Below are 20,043 nucleotides of genomic sequence, written 5' to 3'. Positions count from 1 at the left end.
CCTAGACAAATATCTAAATGAGTCTGATTTGTTAGCATTGCTACTTTTTATTTTTCTGCTGAGCAGATACCTACTGATACCATATTCATACAATAATCATTTGCAACTCGAATATGGTAAACAAGTATTCTTGAGAGCTTTTTTCCTTGCCAGAGACTTTCAGTGCCGTAGACAGAGACTTGACTTTTACTGCCAGAAGATGAGGTTATTTGCTTCTGCCATGGAAGGAGAAGGGCAGAGGCAGAACCGAGGATGCGGTGTAGGAGAAGAAAGCATCCAAATGCCAGGCTGGCTGTTGCTGCATCCTCTAGCAACACTGTGATCTGTGCACGTGAGGTGGTGGGTGCTGTGGGCAATGGCTGCCTCTGCACTTGTTGCCTGACCAGTAGGTCCGCCTCCTACCATGCCAGCAAATATGGTTCTTCTGGGCTCTCGGTCCTTTCTATTTCAGAAATGGCTTTTTTTGTAGAGTCTTCTGCCACTCGTCATCCACTCAGCCAGGCAACAGCTTTTCAGCCTCCTTTCCCACCCCACCGTTCCTAACAAAGGCATGTGATGTACTTGTGATAGGCTGAGTTTCATGGTAACATCTGTTTTCAGAGAAGACAAATAGATGACTATTCGAAGTATGAATACAGCATCCTGTAACTGTTTAAAATGAGACTGCTATGCTCAGAGCTTTTTAATGCCTTTTTTTTGAATGTGGAAATAGTACTAATCTTGGTTTGCTGGCCTTGGGAATACCGTTGGGGACTTTATTTGAGCTGCTGGTATTGCTTATCAAGAGGCACTGTTTTTTGACACCTGTTGATAAGTAGTTCTACAGTTTAATGGTATTTTAGGAGCTAATCTAGAATAGCTTCAAAGCTATTTCTTAGGAGATCTAAGAATGCCAAGGCTCTATTTGTGGCAACCTTTCATATAAATATTTACATAGTCTCGTATAGTTCTCTGCAAGATGTGTAATGTTACTGCATAGGGACGCCAAGTAGAGCTTACCTCTATTGAGAAGGTTAGCTGAAAGGCCAGGACATTGGAAGAACCTGATTTTGATGACTTTGAGACATTCAGTTGCTTGTTGATTTGTCTTTGACCCCTTCCAGAGGATAAATTTTACCCTGTGGAGTAAATTGCATTCAATTTTTTTAATTATCGCAATAAAAATATTCAGTACTACTTCCTGAAGAAGTATCAAGGAAATCTTGTTAATGAAATGAGATGAAAATTCTTATTTAGTTCCTTTCCTTTTTCATACATAACTGGATTTTTTTTAACCTTTCTATACTTAATTTGTAAGTCATGGTAATTTTTAGTGCTGCTTGTTAAACAGGAGTCTTGACCGTGTTTCTTTTCTCTTGTCCAGGTAGCAGAGGCAGGGATCGCCCAGTGTGTGAAAAGATCATGTGAATGAATCTGGAATCACCTCTTCCCTTGTTTTCTCTCTTCTGACTTTTTTTATTACCCCTCCTCCCTTTCCTCCCCACCTTTGTATCATGGGTATATTGTGTTTAACGTTAAGCTACTGAAACTTCTAGGCAGTCATAAAATGGTTGGGAGTAAAAAAAAATGAAAGCATACTTCCTTTCTAGCATCATCAACAAAAGCCATAATTGGTTAGCTTGCGCTTTTTTAAAGTTGAGCTTTGCACTGGAATTACTCCTTTGCTATCTTAATGAGTTTTGCCAGTTTGTTCATTTGCATGTGCTGTATTTCTTTATCTGGATAAAGGGAACTGCTAATTTTTTTGGATGTGACACTGAGTTAGTCAGTGTTCATGTAGAGTGTTTGGATGCTTTTATGCTTCCTCCTTTTAGAAGCTGAACTTCACTTAATGAATTTGGCTTTTAACTGTTCTGTCTTCTCCCTTTTTGTTTGCGTGTGGCTGCTTTTACGTAGGGCTAACCGTAAATAACTAGTTTGGTTTATTTGATTGTTGTTTTTTCAATTGTTGATACCTATCACAGAGCTTGGCAAAGAGCTAATGATGTTTCTATTTCAGGAAATAGCACAAAATATGTATTGAAGTAATATGTAAATGCAAGAAGTATACTGTTGCCAATATAACTCTGACTTCTTTGGCCACGTTGAATTCACAGTGTTATATTAGGATATCTGAAAGTAATTATTCCATCCTATTGACTTGGGCATCTAGGCATGGAAACAACATATAGCGAGTGATCTCTATATAAAAGCTTGTGGAAACTCATATAGCTAGCGGTTCTTGTGGAACTCTACGCCTCCAAAGCATGCTACTACTCTTAATTAACAATTAAGACATGGTGTGTACTAAGGAAGTGCCATTATTATTTCTTGCATGGAGACTAGGATAAAAGCCAGCAAGTCTGGTTTCATTGACAAAATCATGGTTAAATCTTTAGGCTTTCTTTGCCTTTCATTCGTTCTGTTGTCTTTCTGGGATGTTGGCTCCTGGCTAGCGAAGGACACACACAATATAAAGGAGTCATGACCTGATGCTGCTGCAAGGAGGCAAAAGCGGAGGCTCACCTTCACCCAGCAGGAGCGAGGTGAGGGGCTTGGCAGGCTGTGGCAGCGAGGACCACTTACAGCCGAGCAGCACGACTCTGTGCTCGGTGCTTTTCCTGTCCAGGGGACAGAGTGGCTGTCACTGTGGCAGGGAGGAGGACAAGCCTTTGGAGGACTAATAGTCTACGAAGTCTATATTCAGTTAAGTAGTATGTTATCAAATGAAGTACAGACCAACTCTACTGCAGCTTTTGCTTAAATATAAATAATTGATTTGCAGAAATCCATAGAAAAACTAAAGCTATTGGATTAAATTTGTTTTTAATTAATATTTTCAAATTTTTAATTTTTTTTTCATTCTGACCACTTTTATTGGAAAAAATAGTGTATTTTTTTAATCTTAATGACCCACGACAGAACTTTAATTATGACACTCCTAAGGCATATATGAGAAGAAGCTAAGATATTTCAAGTAATAACTATGAGCTGTGAGGCAGTACGTTTCACTGTATTCATCAGTATACTGTGTCAGTGATGGCTATACATTTTATACTCTTATTATCGCCTGTCATTAGAAACAGTAGCGTTATTTCTTTACTTTCAGAGTTATGAAACAAAAGCACACTCGATTTTGGACCTTCTGTGTTGTTGGAGGTCCAAATGCTGGTTCTGCTCCATCCATACTGGAGTAAACTGAGGTTTTTGAAATTCAGGGGCTTGACTGCATATGAGTGGTGGGTCCCTTTCATTATTTGGGTATACTTTTTCCAAAGCTAGGAGGTGTTAGCAAGCTGACCTGCAAGGCTCTGGCTCCCTGGGCCCTGTCTCTTATACCTTCAAGCCTGCTGCAGGGGTGAGCTCCATCCCTGTTTCCTTGCCTGGGGATCTTTGTACACTTTAACTCTACCAGCTCACCAACTCTACCAGCTCTACCAGCCCTTTAAAAAGGGCTCTTGAGGTTTGTTTCTTCAGATATACCCACTAAAGTGCCATCATAGCTCAGCAGACGGTAGGAGGAATGACTGGCAGTGGGAGGGAAGGATAGTTGTGTGTTCCCACTAAACTCTTCTGCACCAGAGTGGGTTTATGATACTTCTGTGTAGGATCTATTTAAATCTGTCTGATGTGTGAGAAGAGTTAGAGGCCAAAGTATTGGACTGAGATAAGACGGACCAGTCTCTTCTAGCTCTATAGTTGTTGGGATGGGGAGTGTTTGACAGGTCAGTTTGTTTCTCCATGACCCAGCTTCCTTATCTGTGAAGTTGTTGCAGTACCCTTGATGTATTTGTAAAGCATGTTAAAGTGTCAGTGATGCATGCTTAAGAAAACTAGATTATATCGTTATTGAATGCTACACATTAATTTTTGCCTTAAATGTTTGCAGACTAATGGGAACCCAGTAATTTTGGTTTAATCTCTTTTTAATACACTGGCAAATGTGTATGTGTAATGCTATGGAAATCTGTATGTACCTATGACTTCCCTGTGTTTTGTGGTGTCATAACAGAAAACTGTTATTAATCAGAAGCTGGGTGGGAAATAGATTAAGAAGAATTAAATTGGGAGTGATGGTTGAAAGCCAGTTAAGCAACAGAGATATTTTTTTCCTCCGTTCATTGAAAAAAAACCACCCCAAACCCAAAAAGAACCAAAAAAGAGTGAGGAAGACTGTCATCTGCCAATTTGCAAAGCCTTTCAAATAGTAATAGAAACAATATTTGGTTTTTTCTTTGTTCACAGTACCTGGTGCCTTACCTGAGAATCACCACCTAGTATTCTCCTGTCTGCTATCACTAAACTTCCTAATCCTTTCCCCCCCCTCCTTTTCAGAGAACAAGGAACAAAAATACCTTCCTGTGACTTGTTACTTTTCCTCTAAGTCTGGGCAGACCTACACTTGCCGACTCTGCTGTGAAGGGCTGGGTAAGGATGGATGCGACATAAAGCAGAAGTCCTGAAGCCTGAGTCACCAATCTGATGGACTTACTGTAAGCAGGAGTAAGACTTGTTTTTTACCTGTCTGTCATGCAAATAAGAGTTCAACAGTGCATTATTATTTACTTTTTTTACTAGTGCTAATAAGCAAATACCAGAATCAGCCTTCCTAAACTGTCACGAAGTATTGGCACGCTCGAGGTGCCAAGCTGCTGTTAAAATCTGCTTCAAAGACATTTGCAGTTCCGTTTTGGGTGAGATGACACCTTGGTACAGGTTTGAAAACATAAATTTATACTTCAGGCTGAATTATGCTGTGTCTTAATGCAACTGCTCTTTACAGTCGTGGCTTTCAACAGGGGTCATGGCAGTCTGCCTGTGTGCAGTGTACTGCTCTGCAGGCTGGAGAAAGGTATTTCTCAGGGCACGACTGAGGCAATTCCTAGGCTTTTTTTCATGTAGAGTAACATTGTGAGAGGACTCAATAGATTAAATTATTTACTAAAATGATTGCTTGCGGAGGTGTATAACTGCCTATTTTAGAACTGCGGCAGCAAACATTTTGTGTTTCTTGTGTCTTTGTTAATCTGTGGTTTTACTTAATGTTAATGTTTAACTTTAAAATAAACTGCTATATGCTTGAAACGTGGGATGTAGCTCCTCTCTTTTACTCTATTTGAAAAACTTCCGCATTGGCGTGGCATATTGTTTCCCTGCCGTGCTTCTCTCCCTGCTTTTGGTGTGGTGGCTACAACACACAACCGAGAAAACAACTGTTTGCAATGCGGAAGAGTGAAAAAGATGTGGCTTGTGGGGCTGCTAGCCATGGCATTATCAAATGAGTTAGCTGATTTTGTGTTTCCTGATGCTTTGTTCATGTTCTCGTTTCTGTGTCATAAACCTCAGAGTGATACATGAGTAAGTGTTGAGAGAGGCAGGAGGACCTGAACTTGGTACTGACACCGTGTGGGTTGTTGCCAGGATATTCTTTAACTCCCATTCTATCAGCAAGAGCGAGCACTAACTTAATCTTCTCAGTTTGTGTGGCGCTCGTGTTAATGAATAGTTGCCACTGTATAATCCTCAAGGTTGTATTGAGAGGCTATTGAGATCTGATTTCATGCTGCACCTTAATTTGTAACCTCTCTTGAAATACTTCCGTATTTTTTTTTCCACCTCCCCAGATTTGACATTTTTCCAAAGGAAAAACTGACAAGAAAGGCGGATAAAGCTTCTGGTTGTGATTGTTTTCTGTTTTGTTTTGTTTTTTGTTTTTTTTTTTATATAGGTTCACGCTTTACTTCCAAACACTTGAATTGTTTCGGTACTGCTGACAAAGGAAAGATGACCTCTACTGCCGTAAGTAAACAAAATATTCAAAATATTGCGCTCTGATTTTTTTTTTTTAATGAGGTTTTGTTTCTTTACAAGTAACAGCCTATTGGGTGATGTCCTGGTTAACAGGACATTTTAAAATGTGGAGTATTTGTTATGCTTTCTTTTCTGCAAAAAGGGAAAGATATACTGGGAGGCAGGTGTAAGAGGCTTGAATTAACTAGCGTTTCAAGTGCCCAGATAGTCCTGGGAGAGATTTATACTTTTAAAGCTTATTTTGGAGGGATAGATTGGAATGGCTTTTAACTAGTTCTTAAAGCTCTTCCAGGATAAATATTCCACAACCTGTTGTAGGCCAGTGCGTTCAGAAATAGCTTAGGTATACTTGGTGTTGTCATAGGACAAAATGAGGCAGTAAGCATTTATCCTAGACCTGGACAACCGCACACAGAAAGGCCGTTACTCGTCAGCATTTCTTTTGATGATGGTACTACCTAAAACTGTCCTTGCTGCTTATTTCTACCCTGTCAGATGTTCCAGTGCAATGGTTTGTGTGGCCAGCTGGAGGGCTGGGCTCAAGAATCCTTCTTAGGTTGAGTTACTTTGGGTCAGGAAACTGAGCTCTTCATATGCCTGCCAGCCTCACTCTCTGTTATTTTTATTATTCAAAGTGCAAGGTATTAGGCATGTACTGTAAATCTCTTTCTCTGTGTAAATGGGAGTCACTAGTATGTGTATGCATGCATGGTGTATTTCTGCATTGGCAGAGTTACTTAGTAGGGTTCTGAATGTAAATGGCATCTGAAACTTAGTTTGTCCTAATTGCAGTCTTGCCTCTTGTTTTTAATTTTCTCCTGTTTCCTTCCCCTCAACATTATTATTTAGGGTCCATCACCATACTATGAAAATCATGGCTTTCAGCCAGAAAACGTCTCTTCTGCCAGGCAGCCAGTAGGTGCTAACCCGTACCCAGAGAACTTCTCGACAAATGCTCCATCAGTGCCAAGCTATGTCCCAACGGTTTCTACCTATCAGTCAAGTAGGCCAGTAGCAGATTCAACTGGGAGAACATGTGCATTAAGTAAGTTTTGTCAGAGTTTCTTCCAATTTTAGACTTAAGGTCTTCCAAAGTAAGATAACAAATAAAAGGGATCTTCCCTTCCAACTGCTGTATTGAAGGAGCAACCTCCCTGTGGATGAAGAAGTAATAGCTGGCTGGGATGCCAGTGTAACTGGACAGCAACCTGGTCGATTTGGAGGAAGGGTGGTGGAATGGTGAAAAGTCCGTCTGACAGAAAATGTCTGGTTTTAATGTCAAGGAAGTAGATAGTGCTGGTGGCTGGAAATTACCTCATTTGCGAACCTAATTTCTCTTTTTCTCCTTGCTTTCATTTCAGGTGTAAAGAAAACCATAGTCATTTTATTATCCATTTTACTAGTCATTTGTTGTGCCGTTGCTGCTTTCTTCATCTGGTATTTTGGTAAGAAGTTTGTTTGTTTGTTTGTTTTTCTTTCTTTTTAATGAACAATGCCGCTGTCACTTTCCTTTCCCTTCATCAAGTAAATATGTTTTTGAAGTTAAGTGATGTCATCAGCTTTTTGACTCTTCTGGAGCGGCTTATTCAGGTGGCTTCTCTGGAAAGCTCCAATCTATCTGGCAAAAGCTGGTGCAGTACAACTGTACAGTGCCGTAGCTGTTAGTAAAGAGTAGTTTGACCTCTTGCAAAGGTTTTTGCACTGGGGGATAGCTGGCACATGACTGTGCATGGCCAACACATTCTGCGGTGCATTTCATTAGGACAGTCGCTGCTGTGCATCCTCTCTGAAATGGAACTCTGTTCCAGATTTGAACTTCACTTAATTTCAAGTGAAGGAAGGAGATTGAAGTAAATTTGTATACCTTAACTGCAAGATTGAAAATGGTCAAGATATGTTTTATTTTGGTAAAATGGGATCTCTCTTGGAGCAGAAGTAATTCACATCCATTTATTTGTTTCTGTGAGGCTTTTGCTTTGAAAGTGTGTTAACGCTGTGTGAGCCCAACCTGTCTCACCACTGTAAGCCGAACCACAGATGATATGTTCACCTTGGAAGTCATCCCTAACCAGGGACTGACTGACTGACCAAGCTCTGACGCTGGGCTAGAGCAATTCTGTTCAGCTTAGGTGAAGTTTGTCGTGTGCTATCTTAATTTCCCTTTCAATGAAAGCCACTTTTCAAAGGAAATTAAAAACCAACGTGCTATGTTTTTAGGAGCTTCTCCTTTCTGTTCTGTGCAGGAAAAGAAAGGAAGAGAGAAGGGACTTCATTTAAAACTATTAGGATGACACTTTGTGTTCTTAGAGGGTTTTTTTACTCACTTTGATTTGTGCAGGGTGAATGTAATCTCGTTTTAAATGGCAGCAAAAGCAAAAGGATGTAATGGTGCTTGCTTATTCAGGGGAGGCAGTGGACAAAATCCAATCAGCTGCATCAGTGACTTAATCTGACAAGCGGTGTAAAGGACGGAGTAATACATCTTCTGTTGTGTCAGGCTAGGTCTCCTCCCATCTCTGAGTTTAAGAGCTCTTTCTGATGTTTTGCTCTATCAAAGCGGAATACTCCTTAAGTTGAGAGCTGGCAGTAGTCGCCTGAGGCTAAGCTGATGTTCAGCCTAAGGGCTGTGTTGCTCTCTCCCTGCAGTAGAGAATCGTTGTCTCGGCTCCTTAATAGAATGTGGATCTTCAGGCGTGTGCATGCCGCCCTCGCAGTGGTGTGATGGAGTGAGCGACTGCCCCAACGGGGAGGATGAAACCCGGTGTGGTGAGTGCTGGCAGTCAAGGGGGGGGGGACCTTCAGCCAACTGCAAGAGTTTTTGAGCAAATTGCCTTGTCCAAAGCTTGCCTGAGTTACAACAGGGCTATTTTAGCCTAAGTTATATCTCTAAAATGGTTTAGGATGTTTGAGTGCTTTGAAGCCTATATCTAGATACTCAATTTGTTTCCAGTCTGACTGAAAAGCTGAAACAAAATGACTGACTCGGGGGTTTGAGCTGGCTTAACTTTGAATCAGTTTTTAAAATACTACCTTTTAATTTGCATGGGGTTTGTGCAAAACTGAATGCAACATTGTGTCTGGAATGAACAGTAATCGTTGACTTCTTCGTAGAACGTCAGGTGATAACATAATCTGGTGGTCTTCAGTCAGGCTCGTCTTTTTCCGCATATTTTGCATTCCTAGTTCTCCCAATAATGCTTCAACTCCTCCATAACTTCTTTGTGTAAGAAAGTGTGGTCTGATCAATGTTTCCAACTGAAAAGATGCCAAGAGAAGCTTTAGTGCAGAGCTAAAGGTGGAAGGTAGAAACATCATCGATTTGTCTGTTCCAAAGGGGTGGCATCTTGTTTCTAACACCTGTGTTGTGCCACTGCCACTTTGGAAAACTCCAGCTGTGCTCTTATTGCCTCTCTGGGAGCTTTTATTCTGCACATTCCTCATGCAGGCTTAGCATTTACTAGCATATGCTCTAAAGCTGTTCCTCTCCATTTGGTTGAATAATGTTTTTTTGGAGAAGCTTGTTCGATCTGTTCTTTTGCTTGAACTATATTTGCACAAGAATTTAATATAAAAAATAGGTAATGCGGCATGGAATGTCAGAGCTAATTGCTCCTTGTTACAGTCTTGCTCTACAAGCACTTGTCTGAAGAAATTTGGTGTATTAAGATATAACATATAAATATAGTAGAATAGATTATATTTTGTTTATACATGATATATGAGATATTAAGAAATGTATGGTTGTGTAGATAAAAAATAAGAAAAGACTGGCTATTGCAATATTCTGCAGTGGTAGAATGTGAAAGATAATTTTGAGCGTAAAAGCTGAAATGCAAAGATGAACACTATATTGTACGCTTGCATTTTTAGACTGCTAGTTCTTAAATTGCCTTACACAAAAGAATTAAGTCATTGCGGTATTTCTGTCTACTTGATATGTACTCAGAATTTTAGTAGAAGGCAGCATTAAATTAACACCAGTTCATACATACAAGCAAATATTATGGGTACCAATACTTTTAAGTAGAGAAAGAGCAGTAATATAGCGTGTGGTGTTCTTGGTTTCTTTTTTTTTTTTTCCCCCCTTCTTCCATTTCTGGCAGTTAGACTTTTTGGACCAAACTTTATCCTGGAAGTTTATTCACCTGTCAGCAAATCCTGGTATCCTGTTTGTCAAGATGGCTGGAATGACAATTATGGGAAGATTGCATGTCAAGACATGGGCTACAGTGTGTAAGTCTAACCTTCATCAGCCTTTGCACATACATAGAAAGGTTAAAATTTCACTCTTGCCGTTTTTAAGAACGCGTATCTGAAACAAGAAGCAGTTGGTGATCTAGTTCTTGTGAACCCAGCTGGGTCCGATTTTAACGATGGTAGCTGTTAAGAATCAAAATGAAACGTTGCTCCAAGTAATGGGGTCTGGCACGCGTGCAGTGGTTACTCAGAGGGGTCACTTGTATCTAATACATTCACTCACAACCGTCTTCCAGAGCTCACTTCAGTTAGTAGCAGGTCGTTATAATTGCTCAATAACATCCAGTCGGATTTAACCTGTCATCACCAGTATTACATGGAAAGCCTTGGTCTTCTGAGGGCACAAGTAACGCCGGCTCATGTGGAAGATCGCCATAAACATTTGTGGCCCATACTGCTGCCCACGTTCTCCCCACATAATGCTGTAGCCTAAATTCTTCTGTGGTTGAAATACTTGATGTTGCCTCTCTCTGGTACGGTTGGCAAATGCTGTCTTCTGATATGTGTGGAGTAATGGAGTGAATTTATTGCCCAGGCAGGCAGAACTTGTGTGTGCCCACGCTGCATCGTGGTGCTCTGAATTAAGGTCTCTGAACCAGCAATGACCCCAGTAGTTCCAAATCCAGTAAAACAGCCCAACAGCAACTACACAGAGCTGGTCCTCAGCTAGAAAGCCTGGCAGAACAGCAGCACTTGCTACCCCTGTCATTGTCACACAGAAACGTGGCTGTCACGACTTATTGGACCTGAACTCTGCTATGCTGTGTAAATGTACCAGCAAAGGCATCTCTTCATCTTGCCCTGTTTCATGAGGCTGAAGATTCCTACCGTGTACGCATATTAGATATAAATATTATTTTAATCTAGTAACTGTTTGATGGGAAATGGAACTTGACAAATGTTTAAGGAATCTGAGTCTCTGGCACTGTACTACAACACTGGCATTTAATTAAAAAAAAAATATTTTTAGTGTTGTTCATGTCAGAAGCTCTAGCATGGCACAGTTTATTGCTTGTTTGAAAACTCAAACTGCTGGCTTTCGTAATAGACTTTCTGTTTTGCAGAGATACGTATTACTACAGTCGAGGAGTAGCACCAGAAGTCAGCTTTAAAAGCTACATGAAGCTGAACACAAGTGCTGGGAACATAGACTTGTACAAAAAGCTGTATAGCAGGTATCTTTGTTTAATACAAACTTCTTTCCTTTTATCAGGGGTCTTTTTAGCTGTTGTAAGAGGTGTAGCTTCTGCCCGTAGCACAATGCAAGCACATCTTTCAATCAGGGATTGTTAGAGGGAAAGAGACTTTGTTTCTAATCCGATTGCAGCAACTGCTCTCCCTTCTATTTAAAACTGCAGCTGTCATTTTTTCATCCTTCCTTTCCTCTTTTAAAAGAGAAGATCTCCCATCCTGTTCCCTCCATGCTGTCTAGAAGGTTGCCATGTCAAAGATACTTTTCTAAGGCTCTTTGACCATCAACAGGAGTTTCTGTATAGTGACAATAGCTACCGGCTGTAACACATTCACAGCAGCTGGTACAGCTTTCTCTTTCAGTCACATGAGCACACAGCATGCAAAATGGATCTTTCACTGTGGAAAGTATCATTTTTATTCTCATTAAATAACTTTGAAGTGTCTAGTTGCTAAACCTGTAGACTGCTCTGCTTGCAAAGTTCCCGTGGCTCCCTTGTTTAGGTCTTCTACAACTGCTTCATAAATCAGCTTAAATGTTTCTTATTCTGTTCTTCATCTTGCTCCTCAATAGGCTTACAAACCTTTCATACTGGCGACTGCAGTCTTCCACATGGCAGTTTTGGTGAATGCAAGAAATGGTGGAGGCCAGATGGTTGCTAGTAGGGTAGCTGGAGAGAGTGAAGAAAGGAGGGAACCCTCAGCAGGAAGATGAGGGTGAAGGCAGGGCACGTAGCTGGAAAGGGTAGGAAGCAGCTAGAGGGTGAACTCTGCCCACCATTTGCTTCACCGTGTGCCTGAAATCCTGTTTGTTTTTTTTATTTGTATTGCAGTGATTCCTGTGCATCAGGAAATGTGGTTTCTCTGCGCTGCATAGGTAAGTGACTGTGTTTCTCAACCTTCTGCTTGTTCATGCTTTGAAATGCTCTGGCTGGGAAATCCTTTTGAATCTGCATAAATAATTGCTGTCTTTTGATGGGCAGATGATTTAACTCTGGTCCCCAAGTTTCAAACGATGCAGTTTAAGGAGGAGGTTGGGAGAGGAGACAAGGAGGATGTTTTCAAACGATGCAGTTTAAGGAGGAGGTTGGGAGAGGAGACAAGGAGGATGTTGGATCCACAGTTGCTTTTGTCTTTGTTGCCGCTGGTTCCTTTAAATGACTTGGCCTGTGGTGAAGCTCCATAGCCCTTGCCCGGCAGCCGTGGTGGATGTCTGTGGCGCATCCGCTCTCCAGCACGCGGCCACCGGGTGGGCAGTGCGTTCCTGACAGTGATGGCTGTCACGAGGTGACTCCTGGCTGTTGTCTGTTTTGTTGCACAACACAAAGGCGTGTGGCTGTGCGGCTCGCCAGAAATGCTTGAATACCACACCCAAAGGTGCGATGAACCACTGGTTTATGGTTTGTGGTGAACCGAGAGCAGCGGCTACCAAGTACTCATCTCGACGTTTGCGATGTGAAGGGGGTCTAGGCTATGGGAGACTTGGGATCTTGGTGTGCAGGGCCGGGGCCCGAGCTGCAGCGTATCAACGCCAGCAGTGCAGGGGTCGGACATGGTCTGCGCTCCCCTCTGCTAGCGAAGCCTGAGCTGCAGAAGCCATCTTCCAGACCAGCTCCCTCTTTAACTAACGCCTGCGTGTGTGTAACTGACTCCTTAGAGTGCGGCCTGTCCACTAAAAGCGTGAACGTTATGAACAGAATCGTGGGTGGCAGCGGGGCGGCACTGGGGCAGTGGCCGTGGCAGGTCAGCCTCCACGTGCAGGGCACCCACGTCTGCGGGGGCTCCATCATCACCCACCAGTGGATAGTGACGGCGGCACACTGCGTGGAAGGGTGAGTCTTGCCCGCGTGGGCACCGGAGCGACCAGCTCGCTTGTTCGTCTCTCGAGTGGCGATTTCTCTTGCTTCAGGCTGAAATGCACAGATTTACTTAAGTGTCCCAACTTTCTGCTTTAATACTGGATTAAATACTATTCCTCCCCCCTGCCTTGAATGCAGGTGCTAGGTACAGTATTTTGTCTATGTAGCAGTATGGTTTTCAAGTATTAAGGGAAAATTTGTTCTGGAGGAGGCTGGCTCCAGATCATCTGTCTGCTTTCTACAGGAAGAAAATCTTATTTTACATGTTAAAGGTGGAAATTAAATTGGATGGTGGTGTTGGGCACCGATACCCACCCAACTTAAGAGGTAAACTCAAGGCACCAAACTTAATGCCAGACAGTGCAAAGTTTTCATGAAGATGTTGAATTACACTGTGAGGAAAAACAAAGAAAAAGAAAAAAAGAAAAAAAAATCCCAAACCCTCAAATGTCACACAACTGCAGATATGATCAATTTAAAGATGCCTGTACCATTTATTTCCTCGTATCTTCATGCCATGGGATAGTAAAGCCTAAGTCAGTAGTAAATGTAAATTTATACCTAGCCAAGGAGCACATTACATAGGCAACAACAAGAAAAATAGGTAGTGCTTTGTACATTTTTAACCTGTAAAGGAGAGTTGAAGGTGTTGTGGTACCTTGTGTACAGTGGCAGAATACATTTAAAAGGTGGCCCTGCTGTTGGAGGGAAAACCCACTAAGCAAAAACATTTTAACGGTTGGTTGGCTGGATCAAAGTTTGCGGCTAAGCCAAGGAAAAATAACTTTGACCTTAACCTTGAGAAAGGAATGCAAGTGTTTATTTTTATGTGACGATCTTATCTCTCCTTTGTTTTCTGATTTGAGCTCTGTAGTATGCAAAAGGTTTAGGAATGGCAACCGAACTGTAGCTGGCACAAAACTGATTTTTGGTCTTGATTTTTCTTTTTCTTTTTTTTTTTTTTTTTTTTTTTCCCGGGGATGACTTGCAAGCACTACTGCCTTGGCAGTTCTCCTGGAGGGAGTTTTAACACTTGCGGGAAGTTTTCTATTGAGCATTTGTAAACTGTGCTGGAGCACAAGAGACTACTTAAATTACATCTAACGAGCATGCTTAACGGTTAAAACAACCCACCAAAACCAACGAAAAAAACCCTGGCATTTTCAAGATAGCGAAATTCCTTCACTAGATCATGTTTTTACTAATTCTGGTTTCTGCTGCCCTTGCGTGCTTTGGACAGTACACGCGAGTGATACCGCTGACATGTGAGACCTCAGAAATAACTGCTTGATCCCTCAGCCATGGAAATCAATAGACTTCAGTGTTGCAGTCTCAGTCTGTAATTTGCTGTGCTGAGTGAGTAAGGGGATAGACAGTGATACTTAAACCGTTTCAAAGATTGTTTGGATATATTTATGAAATTAGAGTCAAGCTTTCCCAAAGTTAGATGTCTTGCAGTTTGTTTACCGCCTTCTTCAGAAATGGTAGTCAAATGCATGTGCATTCTTGGTCGCACATGCATTTGACTACCATTTCTGAAGACCGTTTTTTGAAGGTCATAATCTGTGACTCGTCACCAGAGAAGCAAACCTTCTAACCTTTCTTTTTTCTGTAGACAATTTGCTAACCCATACATTTGGAGGGTTTATGCTGGGATTCTGAATCAGAATGAGATGCTCTTAAGAAATGGATACAGAGTGCAACAGATAATTTCCCATCCGGATTATGATACAGATTCTAAAGACAATGATGTTGCCCTTATGAAGTTAGAGACACCGCTGAGTTTTACTGGTATGTATTCTGCTCTTCTTAAGGCAAAAATCCAATGGCAATAAGCACATCTTTTAAAACTTCTGAAATTAATCAAGAAATCCTTGTAGATACTTACGGGAAGAACACAAAATGTGGGTAGAAACACCTTAGAGACAGAGACAGGGTAGAGGTGGAGACAGAGGGCACACCCTCTCATTTTCTAAGTAGGATTTCTTTAAATCTGGTACATGGTAAGGGAGTTTGGGCTCATCTTAGTAATGTACTTTTACCCCAGAATGCTGTATGGTGTTTAAGTATTGCCACTCTTATATGTGCAGACTCAGGATGTAGTGGTGGAGCAGCTGACTAAACCCAAGTTACATTAAATAATAATTGGAAAAAAACCTCAACCCCCAAACCAAACATTACAAGAAGTTCCTTCCTTAAAAGTAGATGTAGGTTGTTTGTAAGCAAGCAGTAAAAAATAGAGGACAAACCATTATTTAAACTTGAAGTGCTTTTTGTGTGCAGGTCCTTCATATTTCAGTGCATCATTTTAAAGCCCCTAGAAGTAATCTGGAGGGCTTCTGCTGCTGCTGAGAGCAGGGAGGTTGTCTGCTTACCAGGTTTTTGTGTTTCACACTTCTTGTATATAGGCATTGAATCCTGCTTGCATTGTGATTATTTTCAGCAGGGTTTTGCAGAGAGAATGCAGAGAGGTAGCTGTCAGAAGTTTTTTCTTCTTTTTTGTCCTCTACTGATCAGAAGAGCGGGTGTTACTTGTTCTAGTTAGCCTGATGAATTGAGCTAGAACCATTAACTGTGCTTGTTCCTCACTTTGAGGTAGCCCTCTGGGAAAGGGCAGCTGGCAAGCTTTCTGCTGCTGCCTGCATTGCACAGTATTGCTTATCTGCAAGGAAGGTAAAGTACAGAGAAAATGCATGGAGTGTATGTATTTAAGTGGTGGTCATGCTGAGAGATTTCATATGCGTTTATTTGGAATTATGTCTGGACATCTGGAATTACAGATGTTACTGTGTTTGTTTTGTAGATACTGTACGGCCAATTTGTCTGCCTAATCCAGGAATGATGTTCCAGCCTGATCAGCAGTGCTGGATCTCTGGGTGGGGAGCAGAGTACCAAGGAGGTAAAGAGTGGCTCTGGAATATTTTGGTCTTCTACATAAACCAGTCCTCTTCAGTCTACAAATAACTGTTGCATGGGCTGATTGGGCAGTTTGAGCCAGATTGGTTGATACGCTGTTTTTTCACCCATTTTACAGCCCCTAATATTTACACAGGGCATTGTGTCTCAAAGCAAACTGTGATGTGTTGCATTCAGCAGACTGCTAAGGAGCCTCAAATCAGTACTGGGAGCCAGAAATAGTCACGCAGGAAACAATTCTGTGCCCCTGCTAGCAGGGCCACCTCTCCCGTAACAACGCTAGCTGTATGCCAAGCCAGTCCTCCGTGGACATGGGAAAGGGCGGGAGCCTGTCCTTTCCACTACCTCAAGCTGAAATAGCATGATGCAAGTAAATTTGTGAGAAGTGAATTGGAAAGGGAAGAAAGGTTTCTTTCAGTATGAGAAGGTACTGGGCAGGGAGGGGGGTGTTGGGGAAGCTGGACCCTGAACATGGGAATTGCTGGCAGCTTGTGCTGGACCATGAAACTGTGGGGAGGTTCTCTTCGCCTCTTGCAGACTTCATGTGCTTTTAATAGCCCTGTAGATAACACAGTTGTCTCTGTGCGATGGACCATACATCTTAAGTGTCCATCCCGATGTTTCTAGTGAGTTTATTTCATCTTGAAGAGTGCTAGCTGCTGGGACTTGTAATAGCAACGTAATATGATGCTCGTTCTAATTTTGTCTTTGTATGTGTGTTTGTGTGCATGTTTCAATTTTAGGTAAAACGTCAAATAACTTGAATTATGTTATGGTGCCCTTAATAGAACGTTCTAGGTGTAATTCTGTCTATATTTATAATGGCATGATTTTGCCTACAATGATCTGTGCTGGATATCTAAGAGGAGGAATTGATTCCTGTCAGGTAATTATTCCTAACTAACACTAATAATGATCTGATTATTTTTATGGTCTTACTAGTAGACTTTTAAAATCGCCTATTAATTACAAACAGCTCCTACGCAAAAAAAAAAAAAAAAAAAACAAACCCAAGCGAATAGAGTAACATTTTGGTTGGGCTTCTTGTTCCTTTTGTGGTGCATCCCTTTAAAAGGGAGAGCTTTTGTTTCATCTTCTGAATGGCTGCCCCTGCCATTCAGAGCTCTTGCTAAATGCCCAAAGAGGGTGAGGCAGTCCTTTTTAATGCTTCAGGGATGTTTTGTTATCTGGTACTTGAAAGTGAATGAACGCTCTTCGCTCTTCGTAAATCACGGCCATACCCTAGCTTTATGTTGTGAACAAGAAAGTCAGTAATGCCTATCTCGTTTAGTGCTTTGGGCAAACAATTTTCACCCCTATTGCAAGCAGTCATCATTTAATACTGTAATTGCCATCGCACTTTGTTTTAGTGCCTACCTTAAAATGGTGGTTAGCTTTTTTTGAAACTTAACCTGTATTCCTGAAGTGAAATGGATTGCCTCTTCCCTGGTGGCCAGGTGACTAATAATATGCTTGTATTTTGTGCAGGGTGACAGTGGAGGTCCGCTGGTAACTAACAAAAACTCCCTGTGGTGGCTGGTTGGAGATACCAGCTGGGGAACTGGCTGTGCTAGTCCCAATAGACCTGGCGTGTATGGGAATATGACTGTGTTTACAGATTGGATTTATAAAAACATGCAGGTAAAATATTTGGGTGTTTTTAATAATTGTAAATGTCCCAAATCCCGAAACTTGATTTTATTTATGAAAAGAAATAAATGTGACTTGTCTGCTAATGAAGCTGTTGTGTTGAGAAGCATCCAAGTAATTGATAAGATAGTCTGTCAGCCTGTCAGCAGAACTTGAACCTTTGGGTTTTGTTTTGTTTTTCAAACAGGCAAACAGATGACAACGCTGTCTGTCCTTCTTGCTGATCGATGTTTCTGAGAACAAGAATAAATGAAGCCATGGGTGCCTGGGATATTTATTCACTTTGCGAATGATTTTTTTTTTTCTGTTTGAATTTTCTTTTTAAAAATAACGTGAAGGATTACACACTCGGTTCTGTGCTGGCTACAGTGACTGATCTTAATCAGTGAAGGATTATCACAATGAGCACCTTTCTTCTGGTTGTGGTGCCTGGCAGAAAGCTGTTCTGTCAACTGCTTGCTGAAATGTCTCTCTTTAGTTGAGTAATTTTCACTTGATAATCAGGTACAGGCTTATAATGGCAATTTTAATCACAATTTAATTTAAGATTTTCGTAGCAGGATGCTGATACAGTTGGTTTAGCAGTGTTTTAAACTAAATGTTAAGTAATGTGAACCTTGAATCTCTGAGCTGCTGGTTGGCAATTTAAAAAGAAATGAATGTTTTTTGGTATATATGAAGGGAAGTTTTCATGCACTACAGTAGAGGCACAGAAAAAAAATACTGTATATTCAGGTAGTTAAAAGTCCTCAGGATCTCGACACAGCAGTCATCCAAGTCAGATTGTTCGAAGCGAGACCATTCTGACTGTCTCAGTAATTAAAAGTGCTGTTCTGCCTTAAGCTGCTCTGAACCCAGAAAGGGCAAGACCTGCCGTCGCTCTCGATGTCGGCTACGGAGAGGGATGCTCTGGAGCTGTAGCAGGAAGCGGTGAGTTAAGTGTCCTGATGGCGAGGTCCCTGGCTGCGCACATCGAGGTTGACTCTTGAACCCTCCCTGCTGTGAAAGGCAAAGGGCAAAGTTTTTCAGTAAGACTGTGTTGCAAGTGATAGACCTCTGATTGCAGACACACGTACAGAGGCTGGATGTTTTATACAAAGAAACACAAATCTGCGTTTCTGCGTAACCAGATGAACTACCTCATTTATTAAATTGGGCTTTTAATTTCTTAGAGCTCTCCTTTATGTATCTGCATGTATGTTTTTAGCCAAATGTAATTAATATCAGAGTGCCACCTCAACTAGGATTTTGAAAATAATTTATAATCATAGTACAGAGGATCAAAAAGCCATACCAAGTCACTTTTGTTAAGAAGGATAAATCTGTTGAATGAAATGACTCTACTAGTCTTGTTTTCTCTTTTGGTACTGAAATGCAATTATCTTGGATGTAAACACTGCACCAAATAAATATATTTTTTTTTTTTTTACAAATAGTTTTCCTTAGTAGTGGTTTATATCTGTTTGCTTGGATATTTTGGAAGCAGTTGCTGGATTCAGTGTCTGCAGTGCTTTAAGAATCTGATTTAAAAAAACAAACAAACAAATAAAAAACAAAGCAAGAGAAAAACAACACAAGAGGGCAATCCAAGAGGTTGTTTTAATTCCAATATTTCAGGTCCTTGAACAAACCCAGGGAAAGAGAACTGGATGTCCAGGAATGTTGGATGTCTTTAGTGGCTGGGTCTGATTAAATCACTCTGACTTGTGAAATTGAATTAAATAAGGAAGTTTAGCCTAAAGGCAGTGGGTCGAGGGAGTCACACCCTATTTTGTTATTACATCTCATGCTGCCTGAAGCAATGTGTACCTGCCTCTCTTCTCTAGGTGTGAGACAGGGTGTTTTGAATAGCACATGGGCATCGAGTGTGCCTTGGGGAATACCATGAAGTAGTCAACAAGTTTAAAGTACTTTCAAAATAGAAATTAAATAAATTAAGTTGTTATGGTATCAGGCTTTTTTATGGCTTCTGACCTCCAGCGCTGCAATTCAATAGTAATAAAACAGAATACTGAAATGTGGAAAACTGGCTGTAGTGCTAAAGAGGGTTAAGAAAGCTGTATGCTCTACTGGGGTGAACACTGTGCCGCAGAAGTCAGCCATCTGCTGCTGCAGTTTCATGTCAGAGGGTCAAACACCCTCTATCATGTCTAACCTGAAGACAAGGCTTCTCTTGTAAGCATCTTGGAAATTACTACATGGCACACTGGTACAAGCACATGTTTTTTTTTTTAGCTGAATGCAGACATTACTCTTGCTACACAAAGCACAGCTTTGCCTGTTGAAATAAATCCTCTGTATGAAAGATGTCATGAATATAGCACGCAGTATTATATTTTGCACTGGCTTCCATAAAATGAAAGAGCTTTTGGAAAGGTTC

At 41.2% G+C, this 20,043-nt stretch overlaps 1 protein-coding gene across 1 annotated transcript; it reads left to right on the top strand.

The window, feature by feature from the left end:
• The first annotated feature begins 252 nt into the window (after positions 1–252).
• Positions 253–18,584, top strand: TMPRSS2 (transmembrane serine protease 2). Its single transcript, XM_075495086.1, has 17 exons — positions 253–331; positions 4,315–4,407; positions 4,763–4,831; positions 5,708–5,778; positions 6,109–6,168; positions 6,640–6,835; positions 7,152–7,235; positions 8,437–8,556; positions 9,894–10,023; positions 11,112–11,222; positions 12,072–12,115; positions 12,896–13,070; positions 14,713–14,888; positions 15,901–15,996; positions 16,757–16,899; positions 17,502–17,654; positions 18,522–18,584. The coding sequence occupies exons 1-17, from the start codon at positions 253–255 to the stop codon at positions 18,582–18,584; spliced, it is 1,863 nt and encodes a 620-aa protein (XP_075351201.1).
• Positions 18,585–20,043: the final 1,459 nt, after the last annotated feature.

The sequence above is a fragment of the Mycteria americana genome, chromosome 1 (genome assembly GCF_035582795.1).
Source record: "Mycteria americana isolate JAX WOST 10 ecotype Jacksonville Zoo and Gardens chromosome 1, USCA_MyAme_1.0, whole genome shotgun sequence".
NCBI lineage: Eukaryota > Metazoa > Chordata > Aves > Ciconiiformes > Ciconiidae > Mycteria > Mycteria americana.
The sequence above is the reverse complement of the archived record's forward strand: the minus strand, read 5'-3'. Positions and strand labels throughout refer to the sequence as shown.

Coding starts and splice junctions, on each gene's coding strand:
- TMPRSS2 (XM_075495086.1), top strand. CDS start 253: ATGCGGTGTAGGAGAAGAAAGCATCCAAATGCCAGGCTGGCTGTTGCT. Junction 7,236..8,436: donor TTTCTTCATCTGGTATTTTG/GTAAGAAGTTTG, acceptor CTCTCCCTGCAG/TAGAGAATCGTTGTCTCGGC. Junction 12,116..12,895: donor GGTTTCTCTGCGCTGCATAG/GTAAGTGACTGT, acceptor CTGACTCCTTAG/AGTGCGGCCTGTCCACTAAA.